At 50.0% G+C, this 21,496-nt stretch overlaps 1 protein-coding gene across 1 annotated transcript; it reads right to left on the bottom strand.

Annotated features, from left to right (window-relative positions):
- Positions 1–8,823: 8,823 nt before the first annotated feature.
- Positions 8,824–14,078, bottom strand: LOC114513221 (keratin, type II cuticular Hb1). Its single transcript, XM_028532424.1, has 9 exons — positions 13,710–14,078; positions 12,576–12,784; positions 11,731–11,791; positions 10,862–10,957; positions 10,484–10,648; positions 10,101–10,226; positions 9,625–9,845; positions 9,339–9,370; positions 8,824–9,077 (listed from the first exon to the last, which is right to left on the bottom strand). Exons 1-9 carry the CDS (start codon positions 14,076–14,078, stop codon positions 8,824–8,826), a joined length of 1,533 nt encoding a protein of 510 aa, XP_028388225.1.
- Positions 14,079–21,496: the final 7,418 nt, after the last annotated feature.

The raw sequence follows: 21,496 nt of genomic DNA, 5'->3' as shown, positions 1-21,496 counted from the left end.
GCCCACTACGTAAGCCCAAACTCCTCATCTCCACACATTTCTCCTACCTGAATTACCCTTTCCTCCCCTTCCTTCTCCTTCTTTGGGCCTATTCCAGGCCAGGGACCTCCACTTTTCCAACTGAGCTCACTGAGTGGCCCCCTTGTACTCTATGTCAGAACTCCGCAACTGTAACAAGGTGAGGTCACAAAGCTCTTAAGAAGGAGGAGGCCTTCTCCTCAGAGGAGAGGATTCTGGGAGCTCCTTGGACTGGAGCTCGGCTCAGTGCTCACGGGAGGCTTGAAGACTATACAGCTCTGCTCATCATGGTAAGACTTTCCCGCAGTTCGCAGGCTCACATGGGATGAAGGGCCTTGGACTTCATCCACATCTGGGACAAGCTTGTCTGCTGTGTCTACAGGGTTTGGGAACTGGAGCAGAAAACAGTGGGAAGTGAGGGGAGGATGCGGCAGAGATTGGTGGGAGATGATGTTTCTTAGCCTATTCATATATTTTCCTCCAAACCTCATCTTCCCTAGAAGGAAGTTTGCACTGAGCTGGTGTGAACAGTTCCTATTCTTTGGGTGAAAGAGGCGTGTGACTATCTGCCCCTCAGAATGTAAAGAGCATGGGCTTAAGATTTGATCTGGCTCAGCCGTTGACTGGCTGGCTTACTCAAGTCCCTCTGTGTCCCAACTTCCTAGTGTGGTAGATGTTATGAGCATCAGCTTGCCCAAGGAAAGGCAGTGGAGACAGTAATATCTACCTGGTCCACTGCACAGGTGGTCATGGGCCCCAGTGAGGGGGTGGAGGCAAAAGACTTTGAAGAGTATAAAGCATTGTGCTAGTGTCGCTTACTGTGCCCGGGCTGTTTATATGTTGGACTGTGGAGACCAGGTGCAGGAAAGGAAAAGCCACTGATTCTGTTCCTTGTAGACAACCCTTCCCATTCAGATTCTGGCTCCTTCCCTTCAGTTTGCAGGAGGAGTTGGAATCTGGATTAGTCTCTTATTGATGTCCATCAACTTAAGGAAGTTTAGTCATTCTTAGGTTTTTTTTAAAGCATTTTTAAAATTAGAAATTATTGAATTTTGTTCAAAGCTTTTTGTATTCATTTAGATGATATATAAGTGGTGAATGACAATTGATTTCCTAGAGTGGATTTCCTATTCCTGGGATAAACCCTATGTGATCTCAGTTCAAAAACTCAGCTCAGTAGGTTGTTGCCCTGCGTATCGCCCCTTGTCCCTGAGTTCATGCTACTTCTGGATCTCCAGGCCTGGTGGAACACCCACCACTATGCCAACCAAGCTCATTTCATTTTCCCAACAACCTTTGTGGACAGGATATATTACTATCCCCATTTAACAGATGGAGCAGCAGAGGCCCAGAAAAGTTGGATGATCAATCCACGGTAGCAGGTGGGTGGGTGGGTAGTTGACTGTTTTTTTGGCCTCAGCCAAGTGCCCTTATTTACTCTCCTCACTTCCCTGATCCTCCCCTCTCTCTGCTGCCCCTACCCTCAGTGTGAAGAGACACAGGTGACCATGCAGAGACACATGCAGAGTCTGAGGCACAGCAAGGAGGAGCTGAACAGTCTTAACCAGGCCATCCAGCAGCTGACTGTGGAGATGGACAGTGCAAAGAATCGGGTGAGGGGTGCGAGGGGTAGGGGGCACAGTGATGACAGATGGGTGTGTCCATTGTTTGTGACAACTAGACTTGAGCCTCCCATCCTTTGAAATAGAGTTTCTATTTGTAAATGTCTGAGTAAATAAGAGTGTGGCTGTATGTGTATGTCATGTTTACATTTGCCTGTGACTCCGTGTAGTTCATGTGGGCAATTGATTAGCATGTAGATAAATATGTTTGAATATGTATGCTTGTTTGTATATCGTTTTTTTATGTGTATGTACATTTTTATGTCTGTGCATTTTGTTTGTCCTACGTAGCATTAAATTTGAACTCATCTTCAGAAACTGCAAGATTTTACCTAGAAATCCAGTTTTCTGGGTTCTCTGAAAATGTGCAGATCTGGTGACACTAAACTATGATCCCACATGGTAACATCTGGCTAGAGGAGAGAGGCCCCTGTCCCCCCCACATGGGGATATGCTCCTGTGTGTGCCACAGCCCCCCACTCTGGACTGCCTCCTTTGACACAGAGGCAGAAGGTTCTTCACCATTTATCTCCCCTTCCCTGTGGAAGAAGACAGGTGCTGAGGCTAGGTCTCTTTCTAAGGTTGAGAAATGAAAGGCAGGGAACATGAAAGAGGTCTTGGTGATTTCAGAACAGTGAGAGCATGCATACTTCTCTGTGGAACTGGCTACTGTTGCAGGTAGTTAACATTCGACCTTTACCTTTTGATGCCTCCAGCCTCACCTCTGTAGGCGTTTGCGTTTGCGACTTGGGCTGCAGGACTGAGACAGGAGAGTTCCCACATGAATGCTTTCTATCTCCTGACTTCTTTCCCTGTCCACCTCCTCTCTTTTCTCCCAGCATGCGCTCTGTCAAGCCTTCCCAGCTCACACTCCATACTGCCCAGGGAAGGGGTTCTGCTTTGATCTTTTCTTGCTTTTTGCAGAGAGAAGTGTCTCAGGCTCTGAGGGAGACTTGTGGGGATTCTCCCTTCTCCAGGAACTGATGACTCTGAGGGAACTAGCTGTTCGGGTTCCAGGGGTGGAAGAGTGAGAGGGTAGTCATGTTGGGGTGCAGTCTCCCACCAGCCATAGCTGCTCTGATCCCCTCTGCTAGCTTCCTAAGCAGAAAGTGCACCTCCCCAAGGCAAGCAGCTATTATTATTTTTCCCCAAAGACTACAAATTTTAGTCTTCTGTGAGAACAGGGTAGCCTTCTTATTAGTTTCCCTGATAAAACAATAATGCCAGCATTATGTACTAAGGTGCATTTGATGCTCTTTGCACCTGAGCTCCTATTAGAAAGTGTCACTATACTGGTGTAAAAGGCTTTCTCTCAGCCACCCCTGATGGCTGGTGCCAAATCTCCATCCTAGTAGCAGTGTGGACACACACACATGTTTCACAACAGGCATGCTCACCCTACACAATGATCTGTAATCCTCATTGGCTTTCCATCCTTTGAGAAAGGTCTCAGAGGGGACCCTTGAGGGGAAATGGGTGAGGACCAAGGGTGACCTTCTGTCGGTGGTCTTCCTTTCACCCTCAGCCCTGCAAACTAGAAGGAGCCAAGTACTCTCCAGCTCTGCAGGAGGAGGGTGCCTCAGGCAGTGCCAAGGGCAAGCTGGCCTCTCTGGAGGCCGCCCTGCAGCGGGCCAAGCAGGACATGGTGCGACAGCTGCGGGAGTACCAGGAGCTCATGATCGTCAAGCTGGGCCTGGACTTTGAGATTGCCACCTACCGCAAGCTGCTGGAGGACGAGCAGAGCAGGTGAGGGGTGCTTCGGATACAGCAAGCATACAGATGGGGTTGGGTGGGGGGTCATCACCTGGGTCCTCAGCAGCTGAGGACAGGGTGGGGAAAGGTGACCTGAGTATCCAGGAACTTGTTTTCCTGGAGCCAATTTGTTCCCAATATTCAACAGCCCTGTAGACAAAGGCCCCAGCTAATGAGCAACTAACTCATAGAGTCATTCATCCCCAGGATCAGACAGCAGGGGCAAGTTTGTTCAGCCAGAGGAAAAGAGGTCTCAGTGTGAAGTGCCTCCTCAGGTCTGCCCTCCTCCCTAAGACCTGGGGAAGGCAGTGTTTGTGGGAACAAGTAGGGCCTGTCTTTTACCCGTAGGCAGCAGTAGAGACTCAGGGACTGCCAGCTCCATCCAGTTGGGGACACAAGGCTTAGGGGAGGGGGAGGGAATCCACCATGTGGCAAGCATGCTACATTTATTACCTCCTTTAAGCCCACAAAAACTCTGAGAGGAATGCTTCTACCCCCATTTCACAGATGAGGAAACTGAGTCTCAGAGAGGGCAAGAGGATGACTTCAGGGAGGCACAGGTCGAGAGGGATTAAGTGAAGCTTGAACAATATTCTTCAGATAATAGAGCTGTCTTCTCTGTGGTCTCCTTTAAAATGCACCCCACCCGTGGTCTCCCCTTTCAAGATGTTTAGGCCCCAAAAAGTGTAGATCTCTTGCTTTCTTCCTCTTCCAAGAAGTCATCAGTATAGGAGTGAGTTATTTAAATTTACTTAAAAGTCTGTGGGGATCCGAGAGAACCAAGGAGCGTGCAGGATGGCATGATTTCTGCCTTTCTGGAGAGGGCCAGGAGTGTTTTGTCTTAGAGAATGGAGACTGTTATGCCTAGAGGATAAGTACACTTTACCTGTTTCCTCCTCCCTGCAGGCTCGGCCTAAGACTGGGAGCAGGGAGCCTCAGTAAGTAAATAATAGGTATAACTTGGGTTAGGAGGGCCAAATCTTATCCCCCTCCTTGTGTGTATCCTCTTAGGAAGGGAGAAGGGGTCTGCTTCCTCTGCCTCCCTTTGCCAGGGGCTGTTTCTTCTCTTGGGGGTCTTTGTGTTTGCGTGTTGCGGGGAGGGGGTCCCATGGTCTGCCCTTTGTGGGGAGGTTCTGTTGGTTTTGCCTGGTGTGTGGAAGGAAGTTCTGTGGGTTTATCCTGGTGGAGAAGATTGTTTTATCTTGGGTGGGGGGAATCTGTGTCTGACTTCAGGGAGGGACAGATTCTCCGGTTGTTTCTGGGGGGAAAGGGGTCTGTATCTATTCCTTTGGGGATTTTGCATGCCTGTCTCTGAGTGGGGAGGGTCTGTGCATTGCTTCCTGGTGAAGTTGTTTGTCTGTCTTCTGGGGCGGAGGGAGGGAAGGGGGTATCCTCCCCTCCAGCAGCTGCTCTCTGCTCAGCCCAGGGCAGCGATCCCACCGGCCGGCTGCTGCCACCACCAGCGGGGTCTGACACCCTGGACACGAGCGCCCCTGGCGACGGCTGCGCGCTCTGCAGCTCCTCCGGCTGTGTCGGGGATTTCAGCGGCAGAGGCTTCCGTGGATGTTGAACACTTCCTGCCCCGCGCAGGAGTCAAAAATCCCCAGCTTTTGTCCCAACTGAGACTTGGTCTCAGTTGCCCCTCCCATGGATCTGGCCCTCATCTCACCTCTCCCTCCTGCCCTTCACCTTAGAGCATAAAGTCTCTGAATGTTGTTTTGCTCCTCTGAACTACCTCCACCCCTCTTTTCCTGGGACCCCTCTTTCGCAATAAAAATGTTCTGCAGTGGACCGAGCTGCCAGGCTCTTTGCACCTGGATTCCTCGGGCTGTTCCTAGAAGGAAGACAAAACTGGCCAGATTGGGGGTTGGGGGTCCTAGCTCTACTTGGCCGAGGAGCTGAGAACTGCATTCATTCATCCACTCACTCACTCTCCAAACACCGGACGTCCTCTGAAGGTCAGACATGGTGTTTGGTGAGCAAGACAACCTCTAGTCCTGGCTCTCTGGAGATGACTTTCTGGTGGGGAGGCAGGCCACAAACAAGGAAACAGACAGAGAGAGAATGGAGTGGGAGAGGGGCGAGGGCGAGCCTTCGACTGCCCAGGCAGGGGCACCTGAAGGCAGGCCCATGGGAAGATGGCCGTCACAGGGCAGGCTGGGGGGTATGAACACAACTGGGTGGCTCAGGCCTGAGTTCTAGTTTAGCAACCGATCTCATGGTGGGCTGGGAACAACATAGTATGGTGGAGAAAAGCTTGTCTGTGGAATCAGGCCGAGGTTCCAGTTCTGCCTCTGCTCCAGGTCTATGTTGTACTTTATTTTTTTTATACAAGGTAACTGGACTTTAGGGGGCAGAAGCTAGGCCAGTTTGGGGGGTGGGGTGGCCAGTGAAGTTTTGGGTTTCTGAGCTCTTTCCTTGCCACACAGCCTGAGAGATGCCTCTATTCATGACGCTCACATTCTTTTTTTTTTTTTTTTTTTTTTTGCACAAAGGTTACATTATCAATGCATCTGGGGAACAAGGTTTCCTGCTTTCTAAGTCCCTGGGTAAGGCTAAGGTGTGTGATTGGCCAGAGGCTCTGGCTTTACCTTTTAAGGCATACCAGTGCCAAGGTGTCTGCTGTGTTTTCCTGGGTCCCTGCCCAAAAGTGTCTAAATGGCTCCCTTCCTGGTTGAACAGAGCAATCTCATGCTAGAGGAATGGGATGGAAACTTGTCTGGCAGGCTGCCCCCCCCCCCCCCCCCCCCGCTCCCCCTAAGGGTAGGAGACCTGGCCTCACCGGAGGCCGGCATCAGCCCCGTTTGACCCAGACTGACCTACACTAACTATATAAACGTTCTTACCAATGCTCCCTGTGCAAAGCAGCTCCTGAAAGCAGAGCTCGCCCTTCTGCAAGATTTTTTGGTTGGGCTCTGTGTTCCCCACATTTTGCTAGGTAATGACATCATGTGATTTTCAAGGTTAGGTTTTATTCAGCTATGGCTGTGCTGATCATTTGTGGGAAATGCAGAAGGAAAGAGCCCCAAGAGCTGTTGACAGGATTTCTGACGAGCCTTCTGCAGCCCGCATCACAGAGGGCCGGTCGTTGCCTGTGTTTTTCCTTTCTAAATCCCAAGCCTGACATCAGTCCAGGAGATCCCAGGGGCTGCGGGGGCAGGTTTGAGTCTCTTGCTGAGCCAGGGCCACGTGGGCCACCAGCAATGTTTGCAGTTTGGGAACTGATTCTTTGAGCAGGCTCCTTGGCCATGGGCCACATTCCAGCCTGGGGTGGGAGAGAATTACTTGTATATTTATGGAGAGTCATTCACTAGCCCATTTATAAGCTTTATGAGTCGGGGTGACTTCTGAAGGGAGGAGGGTGGTCACCAGTGCAGTCATTGCTTTGGGGACCTCAAGGGGTCAGCCCTCTGTTGGCTCCTGATGTCTGTCTCACACTTAATTGCACTTAAAAATGTCAGATGCAACTTGACGGTGTGAGTGTCTCTTGGAGCCTCAGGTCTGGACTCTTGACAGGGCCTGCTTCTGAGCTGTGTGGCGTCGCAGCACAGAGGGCTGGTTAGGACAACTGCATGCTCTGGAACTCTGCCAGGGCTTTGTCCTGCTCAGAATTCCACCAGGAGAGTGGAGGAGCCACACCAGTGGCCGGGACACCCGGGACTGATATTGTTCCTTGAAAGAGCCTTTTTGTTTTCAAGCAAACAAAATATAATCAGAGACATCGAAATTAAGAACAATCTAACAACAGCCAGCTCACTTCTGGTCTCTCACATGTTTTAGTAATTACTTCTGTTGCCCTGAGGAATGGGGGCTAACATTTCTGCTACAGTTTTCTGGGCCTGGGGCTGAAGCTTTAGAGATTCACCCTGCTGTACAGATAATATGTTGAGGGACTCGCCTTGATCCATAGTGAAGCTAAGGGGCTGACTCCCCGCTCCACCACCACTTATAAGATCCTCATCAGCGTCAGAGTGGGGGCGTGGAGGGGGACATTTCCCTGAGTAAAGGAGCTCGACGACTTTGAAAGACATTGAGATTTCTCTCTGCACTTGCAATCTCTGATCACAGATATAAGTGCCATGAGAGGCTGGCTGTGGCCCCAATTTCTGGAGGGGTGTCTACTTTACCTTCTGCAACAAACAAACAAACAAACAAACAAAAACAACCAAAAACCTAATGATAAACACGCCATGATGATTTTGTGTCAGGCACTGTCTGAGCATCTTACATGTATGAAATTCCATACTCCATCAACCCTGAGGTAGGTGCTCTTTTTGTCATTCTCACTAGAGATGTGGACACTGAGGCGCAGAGAAGGTAAGTAAATTGTCCCAGGTCACTCAGTGAGGAAGGGACAGAGCCCAGTTCGGGACCTAGGCAGTCTGGCCCCAGAGTCTGTGCGCTCACTTCTCTGCCACATCACCTTGTCAGGTGCTATTTTCTGTTTTTGAGGTAATTTATCAGCCATGGCAGGTTGCCAGACCTCAAAGGGACTCCACTAAAAAACAGGTCGCCATATCAAAGGCTTTTTGAAAGTTTAAATCATGTTGATGTTTCACCCCTTAAGGAATTCTAATAAATCACTGAGGCATGAGTCTTCCCCACTACAGCAATGGGGGTTTTCCTTAAGCATTGAGTGATTGGAGAACCTCATTTTCATTATCCATCTGTTCAGAGGGGTGCACAGGGATTGTTTCTGGCGGGGGCAGCTGTGGTTTGGTAAAATGAGCACCAGAGATGCACACAGGTTCAATCCCCAGCTGTGCCACTGAACTTAGCATGGGGCCCAATTACTGAGCGTTTTTGAGTGCTGGTTTCTTCGTCTTCAAGATGTACCATAAAAGGTGTGGATAAAATCAGTAGGGTTGTGTGAATTACATCGTGTGGGGGCCTAGCACAACCCTTGGCTAAATCTGAGACTGCTGTGAGCCCAGGGACAGAGGACTGTACTGGAACCCCGGAGTAGGCCTTTTTCTGCTCCATGTTACTTCTGAGACCTTCCCCAAACCCCTGGCCCTTTATAGGACAACAGAGCTGGAGACCAAGGCCCAGTGTTGGCTACATTGATTTATTGGAAACACAGGTCAAGACAGAGGTGAACAGAAGAGGAAGGGGAGAGGCTGGGGGGCTCTGGTCACTGGCCCCATGGCAGCCCAGGATAGGGTCCTGGTCCTAGTCCTTCCTGCCGTGGAACCTCCTTCCCGTGGGCACTAAGGGGACTTCTTTCTGGGGTAGCCTTTCCCAGCGCAGGGTGGGGTGAGTAGGTGCGAGAGAGGCAGGATTGAGGAAGAGGGGATCACAGATACATATGAGTCTACGAGCAGGACGGACCTTTCAAAGTGCAGAAGTGACCCAATGCTTGCTCTGCCCCAGGGCTGGACCAGGCTATACTGGGCGGGAGAGAAGCAAGGTGGGGCTTGAGTTGGGGCGCCTAACATTTGCGGCAGCTGCTGGCACAGGAGCCCACGCCGTAGGAGCTGATGCCGCAGGAGCCCACGCCGCAGGTGCCCAGGCCACAAGACGTGACGGAATTGCAGGGGCCACAGGGTGCGCAGGGCACGCACATTCCTGTGTTCACCGCCAGGTTCCCACTGCAGGGGGCGCTGCAGGCACTACCTGTCACCGGCCTGGAACCCGACGTGCAGAGGTCACCGCAGACGACTCCACCCCGGGAGCGGCTGACACCTGCCAACACCAAAGCCTGAGTCAAAATTCTGAGGGCGAGTTATCTTATCCCCGGAAAATCACCCTCCCCAAGTATCTCTACTTGACAACTGTAGGTCCCCCAGTGCCACAGCTGTGGTCTCTCTGCGGGCTGACCCAACCGCTCCTGCTGGGATGCCAACCCTTCTTCTCTAGGTAGGTCCCAGTGAAATCCCTCCTTCTAGACTCTGTCATCCCCTACAGGAAGAGTACATCCACCCACTCAGGGCCTAGGTCACTTACAAACATTCACGGCACCAACACCTTCACACAGTCTGAGAAGAAAGAAGAAAAAGGGCACTATTAGCCACTCAGCCAGAGTGGCAAACAAGGCTCCACAAATTTGGGGGGTAGGTCCAGAAGTCAGGAAGGGACAAGCAGAGGTCTCAGGGACGCCCTTCCAAATTGACCCCACCCACAAAGTGATAAAACGCAGGTTTATCCCAGACTCCTGGACCTTGCTCAGCTCTGAGAAAAGATGGTCTTGTTTATGGAGCAAAAATGGCAGGTTAGCCAGGTAGGGGCCCACCTGTGCTCCTCGCCCTCCAGCAGGCGCCTGTAGGTGGCGATCTCGATGTCCAGGCCCAGCTTGGAGTTCATCACCTCCTGGTACTCCTTCAGCAGGCAGGCCATGTCCTGCTTGGCCTTCTGCAGGGCGGCCTCCAGCTCAGCCAGCTTGCAGCGGGCATCGCTGACGGCCGTCTCGCCCTGCTGCTCTGCCTGGGTCACTGCAGTCTCCAGCTTGGTGTTCTGAGGACCCAGAAGAGAACAAGGAGGGTTATGGCCCCCAGGTCTCTCTGTCCATTCCCTGGGTGTGTCCAGTCCCTCTTAGGCAGCTGGGAACACACCAGGAGCAGCCCCATCACCTTTATTATCTGGGTCTACCTAAGTGATCACTCCTAAGTTTTGCAAATGCACTAGGGAACAAATGGAGAAGTACACAGCCTGACAGACCCTGGCTAGGCCCCCAGCCTCTCTGGTGATTTAGGGCACAGAGGACCATACCTGGCACTTGGCGTTCTCCACCTCGGCTGTCAGCCTCTGGATCATGCGGTTCAGCTCGTTGATCTCCTCCTTGGTGCGGCGCAGGGTCTCCCCGTGACGGATCACCGTGGCCTTCATCTCCTCACACTGGGGGGAAGCAGACACTCAGGATGGCGTGTCCCACCCACTCGGGACCCACGCATGACTGTGCGGGTTGTACAGCACTCAGTCTGGGCAGCCTTCCATGGCAGCCCTGCTCTGCCACCTCAGCCTGAGAGCTCTCTGCCCTTCTGTTACCATCCCCAGGGACCAGGATCCCCAGACAAAAGGAGCCTTTCCTAATATTTACCCCGCATCCCTCCTTCTGCTGCCATGACCAGGAGGCAGGGCTCCAGCGCACTCACCTTGCTGCGGTACCAGGACTCGGCCTCAGCCCGGCTGCGGCTGGCGATGTCGTCATACTGAGCCTTGATCTCGGCAATGACACAGTCCATGTTCAGGTCCCTGCTGTTGTCCATCTTGACGACGACCGAGGTGTCTGAGATGTGAGCGTGGAGGACACGGATCTCCTGGGGAGATGAGAGGAGGAAGCATCCTGTTTATGCCTCAGCCTCACACACCCTAGCCTGTCCCCAGCCTTCTCAGCTCTTCCCTGGTCTCCAGCCCCCCCATCCTCGTGGACTGCAGCCCCTTGCCCACATCCCTCTCCTCCTCCTGTCTCAGGCCAAAGCCCTCTCCTCCAGGCCAGCTGCCAGCTTTCTGCCCAGACCACAACCCCTCACCTCCTCATACAGTCGCCGCAGGAAGTCAATCTCCTGGGTCAGGGCCTCTGCATTGGCCTCCAGGTCTGACTTGCGGAGGTAGGCGCAGTCCACGTCCTGGAAAGGTGGGCAGTCTTTGAGCTCAGAAGACCCCTGGTGATCGTCACCCCAAACTCCTCTCTCTTCTCACCCATTCATGGAGGCCGGGTTGGGGGGAAGGGTTCCCAGTGTTCCCATTCCCTTCCCATCTCCATACCCTCTGACCTTCCTGGGATGAGCCTCACAACCTCCTTCCCATCTGAGAACAAACCCCTCTGTGCCTTGCAGATGGGCCACCAGCCTTTCTGCCTCCCAGCTGACACAGCTTACCTCCCATGTCTCCTTTGACTCACCCTGTTCCAGGATGCCTGCCCAGACTCACTCCCCACTCAGCCATCTCCACCCCTCCCTTTTCTCCTGCTCTCCTCCCAGACTCCCCCTGGCCACTGCTGGTTCTGTTCCTTCCTCCCCCACACCCTGGGTCTCTGCCCCTCCTTGTGTTCAGACATCCCACAGCTCTAGACAGGACACTGTCCTTCAGCAGAGACTGAAGATGCCAGGTCTCCATGGGGCCCACAGACCACAACCTCTGAGGCAGGGCAGGACATCCAGAGGTCAGCCCAGCCATCTCCTTGCCCAGCACAGGTGCTAGTGGTGCTATTCCAAGGTTATTGCCCTTTGTCAAAGCTCTGCATGTGTCTCCCATGACCCGATCTCTGGGGGTCTCGCACCTGATCTGGCAAGGTCACTGCATCACACACAGAGCAGTCGAGAGCCCCTGGGTCTTTCCAAGAACAGCCTGTCATTCTGAGACCCCTTGGGCCTCTGCTGCTCCACACCATGTTACTCACCTTCTTCAGAGCCACAAACTCATTCTCGGCTGTTGCTCTCAGAGACACTTCCTCCTCGTACCTGAGGCAGAGGAGGCAGAGAGGGAGGTCAGGGAAGGGCATGTCTCCCACCAAGCCCTGTCACTTCATACCAGTGAGGAGGACAATCACAGCCAGACCCCTGGCAGCCCCGTGGGGTCCTTTTGGTTGGATTTGGGATGTCTCCACTTTGAACTGAGGAGCCATGGGGTCAATCTTCTAGGACCTCATAGCCCCGTGTCCCCAAGCTGCTCTGAAGTGATCTCTTGGGGCAAATAAGGCCTCAGTGTGCAGCCCCATGCTAGGAGTGGACAACACCCACTCTGGGTCTCTGCGGCCCCTGCCTCCCCTCACCTGGGTGTCCATCCTAGCTGAGGTGAGGGGCCTACAAGTCCCAGAGGCCATCAGCACTGAACACCCTAGGCAGTAGGACACCCAGAGCCCCAGGACATGTCAGCCCTGATGACACTGGCACTCAGATCACATCCATGATCCATGGCTATAGGTGGGAGGTGAGGCATGGAAGCCTGGAAGACAGCACAGGCCTCCTCCCCACAGAGCAGAGGCAACAGCTGCTGGGTGGCCAGGCTCCAGGAAGAGAAGGCTGGAGGAGGGGAGAGATCTCCCAGGGGAGTCACAGCCCTACTCTTAGATGGGCCTCTGGACAGCCACTGCTCAGGTGAGAGGATCCGGATCCTGCTGCACATGCCACCCTGGCCTGCAGTGCTGCTCGCCCTACTTGGAGGTTCTTCTCACGTCTAGTCCAATGGGCTCTAAGCTCAGTCATTTCCCGTGCCCTGTGTCCAACCCAGCCACACTCCACTCACTTCTTCTTGTAGCCCTCCATCACCTCCTGCACATGGTTGAGCTCTGAGGCCAGCCTCCCGCTGTCGGCCTCTGCACACTCGGCCTCCCTTCTCAGCGTCTCGACGTAGCCCTCAAACAGCGGCTCCAGGTTGCTCTCACAGCACTTGCGGTTCTGGTAGAACTGCCACTTGGTCTCCAGCAGCTTGTTCTGCTGTTCCAGGAAGCGCACCTGCCATTTGGGTTCGGAAGATGGGTGAGATGTCTCTTGGTGCCCGAGAGCCAATCTGGAGGGTCCATTACCTAAATTTCCAAGACTAGAGCTCAGTAGAGCTTAGACAGGGTTAAGCAGTAAAGACAAGGCAAGTTCTGGATTTCCTGATTATGATCCATATCTGGTTTTCCATTTTAGGCATGGGAATTAGGAGCTTGGAAAGATCAGTTCCTGCTCCAGGTGAACTGAGTTATCTGACCTAATGAGTTCAGGTGGCCTATAGTCAGGTTGTTTTGCTTTTGATTCTCCCCTAAGTGGCTCGCCTGAGTCGTGAGCATGGGTGAGTTTCAGGAATGGTGTGATCAAAGACAGCCCGCAAAAGGATGTCCCTGTGGTCCTGCTCCTATTTCTTATGTGCATTAATTGTGTCTTGTGTGCATATATAGCCTCCTCCCTCTGATTTAGCTCGAAGCCTTGTCCTTGTCCCTCGGTGAGGACTCTGCCTGCGTGAAAAAGGATATATATAAAATATAGGGCTCCTGGCTGGCGTAGCTCAGTGGATTGAGCTCGGGCTGCGAACCAAAGTGCCACAGGTTCGATTCCCAGTCAGGGCACATGCCTGGGTTGCAGGCCACATCCCCCAGCAACCGCACATTGATGTTTCTCTCTCTCTCTCTCTTTCTCCCTCCCTCCCTTCTCTAAAAAGAAATAAATAAAAAATAAAATATAGGATATTTTATATATATATATAATCAAATCAGGCACTCCTTCCTCCTCCATATGCATCTCCTTGTGTCTGTCTGTGTCCCAGATGTGTGTCCTGTGCTCATCAGACTGGGAGCTCACCTGGACTACATCATCTCTCTTGCCTTGCCATGTCTATCCTTTTAGTGCCTTGCAGAGGAAATGAAAGTTCAGGAAAGGGCTGATCAAGAGCACCCACCTTGTCGATGAAGGCAGCAAACCTGCTGTTGAGACACTTGATCTGCTCCTTCTCCTCATGCTTCACGCACTGCGCATTGGGGTCAATCTCCAGGTTGAGGGGCGTGAGGAGACTCTCGTTGACTGACACGGTGGTGATGCAGGGCGGGCTGGGCCCGCACACGCCGCCAGAGCGGTATCCAAAGCTGCGGCCACAGGAGCCAGAGCGGAAGCCCCCGCAGAGGCTCTGGCTGCCAAAGCCCCCGCTGAGGCCGCGGTAGCAGGAGACGCCGCGGTAGGGGGCGGCTGTGATGCAGCAGCGGCCGGGCCGGGGCCCACAGGCAGAGGCGCAGCTGAAGGTCTGGCCACAGAATCCTGATCCGCAGGTCATGATGTTCCTGGAGGTTTGGGTTGCAGAGTAGAGGACGTGAAATCTGGAGTCTTGGTGGAAACTCCAATGTGTTCCTCAAGGTGCCCCAGTCCTATTTATGCTCCAAAGGGAAGGGGCATGGCTATGCAGATGGAGTCGGTGCAATTTGTGCTTTATGGGCTTGGGCGGTTAGTGCAGTCCAACCCCTCTCTAGAATGTGCTTTAGTGGTGGAGTGGCCCGCACCCGCCTCTGTGTAAAGGATGCCAGTCTCTGGCCATAGGGGGACTCAGCACGTTTCATCTTCAAAGTGCCCTGCCAGCAGGGCATGCACTCATCTCAGGGCACTGAGGAGAGAAGGGCAGGGCAGGGGAGGGGAAGGAGGGAAGAATAGGAGAAGAGGAAGAGAAGAGAGCCAGATGTCGGGAGAAGCAAGGAGGAGGGGCCTGCGAGTGTGTTGGGGAGTGAGTGGGGAGGACAGCCAGGAAAGTCTGAGGTCTAAACTCCATTCCAGGAGTGGCCAAAGTGCCACCAAAACACAACTCTGGAGTTTTTCCCTCTCTGGATTGTCCGGCAGGCCACTGGAAACATCTGATTTTTCTTACCGTGGCAGCAGCTACTGCTTTATTAAATATTTGATGTCTATTTCAGCTTTTATTATGAGAGTTTCCAAACATATAGAAAAGTTGAAAGAATAGTATAACAAACATCCTGAGATGTTTCGCCTAGATACCTAGATTTGTAGATGTTAACATTGTGTTATATTTCCTTCCACATTGGTCTAATTATTTGACAGTTACAGGCACCATGGCGTGTCACCCTTGAATATTTTGGCGTGCATTTCTTAACAATAAAGACCGGACCATTCTCACATTCAAGAGAACGAACAATAATTCCAAAGAGTCATTAACTATCCATTCCATTTCAATTTTTCCAACTGTCCCCCAAATTTTTAAAAATAGGTTTAATGTGCTTGAACTTGTGGCCGTAGCCCTTGTATTTTCTATAAACTGGAAGGTTACTCTGGAGCTGGGCTGTTCAGTATGACAGCGGATGGGCTCATGTGGCTAAATTAGTTGACGCTAAATGAATTCAAAATTGAAATTTTCAATTGTACCAGCCACGTGTCACACAGGACTAGTGGCTGCTTTACTTATTGGACAGTGCAGGCATGAGACATTTCCACAATCACACCAGGATCTATCGGATCACACTGATCCTGAGGCTTCACTGGGTTTAACAGAAACATTTTGGGGCAGAACACTTTATAACTGGTGTTATGTGATGTTTACTGTACCACCCACGAAGCACAAAGTGCCCAGTCGTTCTGTTATTGGTGATGCTAAATCAGATCACTTCACTTACATTTTCCCCTTTATAATCAGAAAGTACTCTGTAGGGAAACATTTTGATTAGAGGATATTTTCTTTTTATTAGTCACCTACCATCATTACATGCTATAAATGATCTCTAATTCTCCCAATCATTTGAAGTAGGCACCATTATCCCCATGTTACAGATGAGGAAACTGAGGCTCAGAGAGGCTAAATAACTTGCCCAAAGTCTTCATCTTGTAAGTAGAGGAGCTCAGGAGATATCATGCCTTCTCACCTACAAGCTACGACAACCCTGGTTGCCTAATAGCTGGAAAATCGAGAGGGTAGAGAGAGTTGCTCAGAAGGGGATATCTGTGAGTTTAGGGTTGGGGAGTCAGTCTAAGGAAGATGGGCAGAATCAGCAGGGGTGGAATGGTTAGAACCAGGAGGGGAAATGGGGTGTGAGTGTGACATAAGGGCAATGTGAGGCTGGGGGCCGGGGAGGGGTATGGGTTAGATCCACAGGATCTTATGCCGAAGAATTGAAGGGAGGAGTGGGAAGTGGTACTTTAAAGTTATTTGTGTACTTACGGTGTGTTGGAAGTAACCATAAGTAACCATGATAGAGTGTGCTGTGCTCTGTTTATCCATGAAGCACCCCCACTCTAACAGAGCAGCTCTAGAAAAATTATCTCATAAAGTAAGAGGTTTGCGTAAGTGGAAGGGATGAACAAGGAAGTGAAATGACTTGCTTGGCAGCCCCCTGTAGCTGCTAGGCCTTTGCTAGGGGGCAGAGGTAGGCAGAGCAGCTTGGGGGGAGGGGGAGAAGGGGGAGGGGCTGATGGGAAAAGAGAAGAAAGGAGAAGAGAAGAAAACAGGGTTTGTTGGGAGTCGGGCTTTGGGTGTCTGTGCAAAACCTTCAGGAGTGGGACCTGTGACATTCAGGAGTGGGACCTTGTGATAGGACAGACATGGGGTAACAGACTGTGTCAGCCATTTGGTCATCCCAGAGGAGGGTGTGGCACCTGCTGTCACTTTATGTGTTTGGGGAGCTGGCCAGCACTTCCGAGGCCTTTATAACCTCCACTGCAATCTTGGGCACTGCCTACAATGAGCAGTGGTGCTCTCAGCAAGCCAGCTGGCTGGCTGTCCCGAGAAGCACAGTGAGTCAGGGTGCATTTCACACTTACTTTACCTTTTCCACCTGTATAACTCCTTATAAAAATGACATGCATAAACATGAGCCAATTACTAATGGCTGATCCTTGCTAAGCAATTTTTAAAAAGCAAGAATAAGTTTAAAACCAGATAGAAAAAAATGCAAAAGTGACATCATTTTGTTAAATTCAGACTTTACCAGTTGTTGCTAATTTTTGAAGACCTAAAGGGACATTCAACCTGCATGTTTCCTTTGAGTGAGCAACTTTTTTGGGGGGAGGGGTGGTTTGCAGAGTCATCACTCTATTGTCTTGGCTCTGGCAGTGTGAGCTTTATGAAAGTCAAAATGGCTTTTATTGTGAAATATGTCACACACAGAAAAGACCATATAGGTGGAAGAACGAGAACAGATGTAACTTAGGACCTCCCTGTGAGCCTCGCTGATTGTGTTCCCTTCCTGCCTGGCCCAGGGATGGTTCTTCTCTGGGATTTTGTGTTAAATCATTCCTTTGCTTTCCTTTAGCATTTTAGTACTGAACCATATATTACTTAATTTTCTAGTTTTTAAACATCATATAAATGGGATCATATTGCATGTATTCCTTCATGTCTGTTTTTTTTTTTTTGTTCAGTGCTCTTTCCCGTAGCTGTATGGTATTCCTTTCACTGTGGATTGTGCTCATTTTACTAACCTTTCTACCCTGATGGTCTCATGGTTGTTTCCAGAGCTTGTATTTTGAACAGAGCTGCCATGACCATTCTTTCCTATGTCTTCTAGTATAATTGTGCAAGAATTTTCAGGGGGTATATGGTTATTAAAAACAACTATGTGAGTAGTATATACTTGGTGTAGAAACTATTTTATGAATATTAGTCCAAACCTAAAAGATAATAACATCTCTTGTGCATCTTGCTTCATAGTAGATACTATACTAAGAGCCCAACGTGCATTCATGCATTTAATTTTTACAATGGCCCTCTGAGGCAGGTATTATTCTAGTTTTACGGAGGAGGACACTGAGGCTTAGGGAGGTTAAAAGACTGGCTCAGGTTGTGTGGTTAGTGGCGGAAATGGCACTCAGAACCTGGTGTGTTTGGACCTGACGAAGAGACGAGTTTATCTTGTTGCACTCCCATCTACCCACCACCACCATCTTTAAAAATATCAAACAGTAGATGGTGTTTGCATATACCGCATTAACACATACACACTCACTAATCCCCTCCCTCCAGTGCCCTATTTTGGGACCTTCGGCATGTTCTCAGGGTTTAGGACCAGAGGTGGGAGGGGTGCTCACCTATTTTTGTGGTGAGTTTCCAGTTTTAAGAAAAAAGCTGGATATACACCCAGATCATGAACAAAAATGCAAACCTAGTGACACACCAATGGGTACAAATGTTTGGTTCATGGGTATATTCCAAGGGCTTGGCACATAGTAGGTGCTCAATAAATATTTGTTGAATGAATAAAATGAATACCAGCTGCATATTAAGTGCTGAGTAATGGAGCCATCAAAGCTTGGTGGTTAATTGTGTAAAGCTTTCTGGTAGGATGGGCTGGGGACCAGATGAAGCAGACAAGAGGGAGGTCATTCCCGACATTGAGGGTGGAGTGGGGAGACATTTCTGGCTGGGGCCTGAAGGAGGGATGAAGTGAGTAGATGTGTCTTTAACCAGAGCAAAGTCCTTAACCTGGGTGATGATGGGGGTGATAGGAAAAGCCAGCCAACAAGAGCAAGGATCCTGAAGGTGTTGGGGCAGTGTAGAGACTGGTGATAGGGTTTGGGAAGGAAAGTGTGAGAAGCAGACTTCTAGGAAAAAAGAGGGAGAAGATGCTTGGTCTTAGATTATTATTCTTCAGGGCCGCTTGGACAAAGGACAGACACTGGCTGGGTGGTGGGGAGGATGGCAGAGAGGGGAGATTTGGGTAGAGAGAGAGAAGAGGAGGGAAGTGGAGGAACAATAGGGAAAACCCCAGGGGAAAATGGTGAGGGGACACTTTAGGGTTGGAAGAACATAGGAGGAGGATGTTGAGAGAGAAAGGTGCAGCATCTACCCGAAGAGGTGGGCAACCTTGTCTCCAACTTTATAACATTGAATCTCCACAGGGCAGAGACCTGGGACAGGGGAGTGGCAGGAACTTAGCTTGGTTAATGGGACAGACCTCACCAATGGTAGAACTCCTGAGTTAAGTTTCATTTCCCCCAGGATCCCCACAAGAGCCTTTGGCCCCTTGTCCTCTGACAGATAATTGGCCACTATTCCAGGAGTGTTGGCTGAGGAGGCCAGGCTCTGACTTGGGTCTTTTGTGAACTCACCAACCCAATGGCCCTGCCTAGTGACTGTACCCGTGGTTAATTCTGTCATTAACAGCTCAGTTGCTGTGTAAACATCCATTCCCTCACTCCTCAGTTTCTCTCCCTGGAACCTGGCCTGCACCTTCTTTCTGTGAACAGAAAGCATGAGCTACAAGGTTAGAAAAGGCATGGGCTCTTTGATCCCTACAGGCCTAGTGTGCAGAGGCTTTGGTGTCCTCCAAATGCAGAGCACACAGGCTGCCTCCCAGCCCTCAGCCATGGAGCAGAATCTGAGATGACACAGGCCCCACTTCTTGGGTCTATCTCAATGGGCTCTTTACCATCACAGCACCTCATGATTCATCCTTCTCCTGAGAGGGCCCTCAGGTTCCTTTACTGCTTACCCACTCTCAGAAATACCTCCACACAAACCTTTGCACCCGTACTGTCCTGCCTGCCTGTTTGCCGAAGCCTGTCCTCAGTCTTTCCAAGGAGACTTTCTTGCCTTTCCCATCAGAGTAGCTGCACTCCACATTGCCTGAGAATGGGCACTGTCAGTAGGCATTGCATTCCTGAGCATCTGATGATGCATCTCAAAAGCCACCCTCTTCAGACTTCTGACCTTTCTCATAAATGTGGGTCGGTCTTCCTTGTCAGTTGGGGAGCTCCAGAATTCATGTCTCCTTCTTTCCCTTAGTGCCTTCTTCCCTCCCTCCAAAAATTGAGACAGGGTTCAGGATATGGCAGGGACATATTAATCACAGAACCCTTGAATCCCTCAACAAGACATTATTTTGTCTAACTCCTCATCCATCTTGAGAAATCTGCTTCCCCCACAGGAACAGAATGAACTGACAAAAAGCTTCCTAATGTTAAATCCACCTGATTTACCCTTTCTTTTCAGGCGTCCCTTGGAAAAAAATCTACTTGGGCTAAAAAAGGAGGTTCTGATCTCCAGATCTGAAGGTCTTTGGGTTCACCTGCTCTCCTCCAGAACAATGAGTCTTCCTCTTTTACATAAAGCTTCCCTAAATGGCAGATATAACACAAGCTCCTTTAGGAAACCATGACTACTTACACTCCTGGGAAGTTCTTTCTCAACTCCAACTTCCATCTGTCTAGCTGCAGTGAAAGCCTGACTTCTCTTGCTCTCTTTGGACTTACATTATACTTGCATGGATCATCAACAGCATGTCCCTCACCCTCAGGCCCATGGTATCCCTAAGCCACTGACCATTCAGCAGGTTTCAGGATTAAGCAAAAAGCAAGATGAGTGAGTATGTCATTGATTTATAACTTACATTATAATATTATCAGAAATCATGAGAATGTCTGATGATCTGTTAGGAAATACAAATTCATGAATTATTCACACACAAAAACAGACTTTTTGGATTGTCCAAAATTCTCTTTTTGTCCAGTTGTGTGATTGCCCAAGGATTGGTGACATATCCCTTTTGCTTAAGAAGAAAGATTCTGCCCTGTGGCATCTGGGATACAATGGGGACTGAAGGAGGGACATTTGATTTGGGGTTCTTTTTTGGGATAAAGGAAGTAGCCATGGCCAAAGGTCTCAGGTCCTCCCTGCCCCTTGGGCTGATCGCCATGGTAGAACAACAGTAGATAACATTTATTGGGCACTTGCTGTGTGCCAGGTGCTGTGTTAAGCATTGTTCATGCATTATTTCACTTAATCCTTCTATTAATCCTTTAAGGAAGCCAACATTTGTGAGAATTTTACATATATGGTTTAGGAATGTGAGTGGATATATTCCATCAAACATGCCGATATATCCACACCAGCAGCAGCAACAAGAACAAAAAGAACAACAACAATAACATCAATGACATATACCTCTACTTCCCCATCACACCTGTCACTATAACTACTGCAGCAGTAGCAACAACTACTACCCACGTGTATGAATACGTTCTTAGAGGCTCTATTCTAAGTGCTTTACATGGATTAATTCTTTTAATCCTTACAGCAACTTTATCATGTGGGTACTATTATCCCTGTTTTATAAATCATACAGTGAGATACAGAGAGGTTAAGTAATTGCCTAAGGTTATGCAGCTAGAGAGTGGCAGAGCTGGACTTTGAAAGTAGGCATTTTGGAATCTGTGTTCTTCACTGATATGCCAGGTATTTAAACTTTTTAGTTTCAGTCATATTAAGAAATGATTTTGCATAGTGGCAAAGTACACACATATTTGCATGCCATATACACTTAGAACAAGAAAGATCATGAAATATTATTCTTACTACATATGATGCACTATGATATTTTCTATTTTATTCTAATCTATTAAATGGATTGAATTAAAATTCTAGTTGCTTCCATGAGTGGGTCCCAGTGTGAATCTGAAAAAATGCTGCCCCAGAGCCTCCTGCTTCTTAATGATTACAATAAAGCACACAGGCTGTTGTGCTCTGGAGTTTACTGAGCAAGAGCCAACCCCTGTAATTCCTCAAAGTAATGCTGGGAAGGAAAGGCTTACTCTGTTTCTCAAAGGAGGGCATTCCTTGCCCCATTCACACAGCAATCATCACAGCACAGTCTTGGTTCCTACCCAGCCCTTCTGGGTTGAAGGCCCACACTATCCACACCGGATGGATAGCACACACCAATGTGGATCTGTTGTGGCATCTTCCAAGGTTGCTGACAA

This window comes from Phyllostomus discolor, chromosome 2 (genome assembly GCF_004126475.2).
Source record: "Phyllostomus discolor isolate MPI-MPIP mPhyDis1 chromosome 2, mPhyDis1.pri.v3, whole genome shotgun sequence".
Lineage (NCBI taxonomy): Eukaryota > Metazoa > Chordata > Mammalia > Chiroptera > Phyllostomidae > Phyllostomus > Phyllostomus discolor.
The sequence above is the reverse complement of the archived record's forward strand: the minus strand, read 5'-3'. Positions and strand labels throughout refer to the sequence as shown.

Excerpts from the sequence above, each read along its gene's own strand:
- LOC114513221 (XM_028532424.1), bottom strand. The coding sequence starts at position 14,078 with ATGACCTGCGGATCAGGATTCTGTGGCCAGACCTTCAGCTGCGCCTCT. Across the intron at positions 10,958-11,730 it reads AGTTTGTGGCTCTGAAGAAG|GACGTGGACTGCGCCTACCT; the intron begins GTGAGTAACATG and ends CCACCTTTCCAG. Across the intron at positions 10,227-10,483 it reads AGTCCTGGTACCGCAGCAAG|TGTGAGGAGATGAAGGCCAC; the intron begins GTGAGTGCGCTG and ends GCTTCCCCCCAG.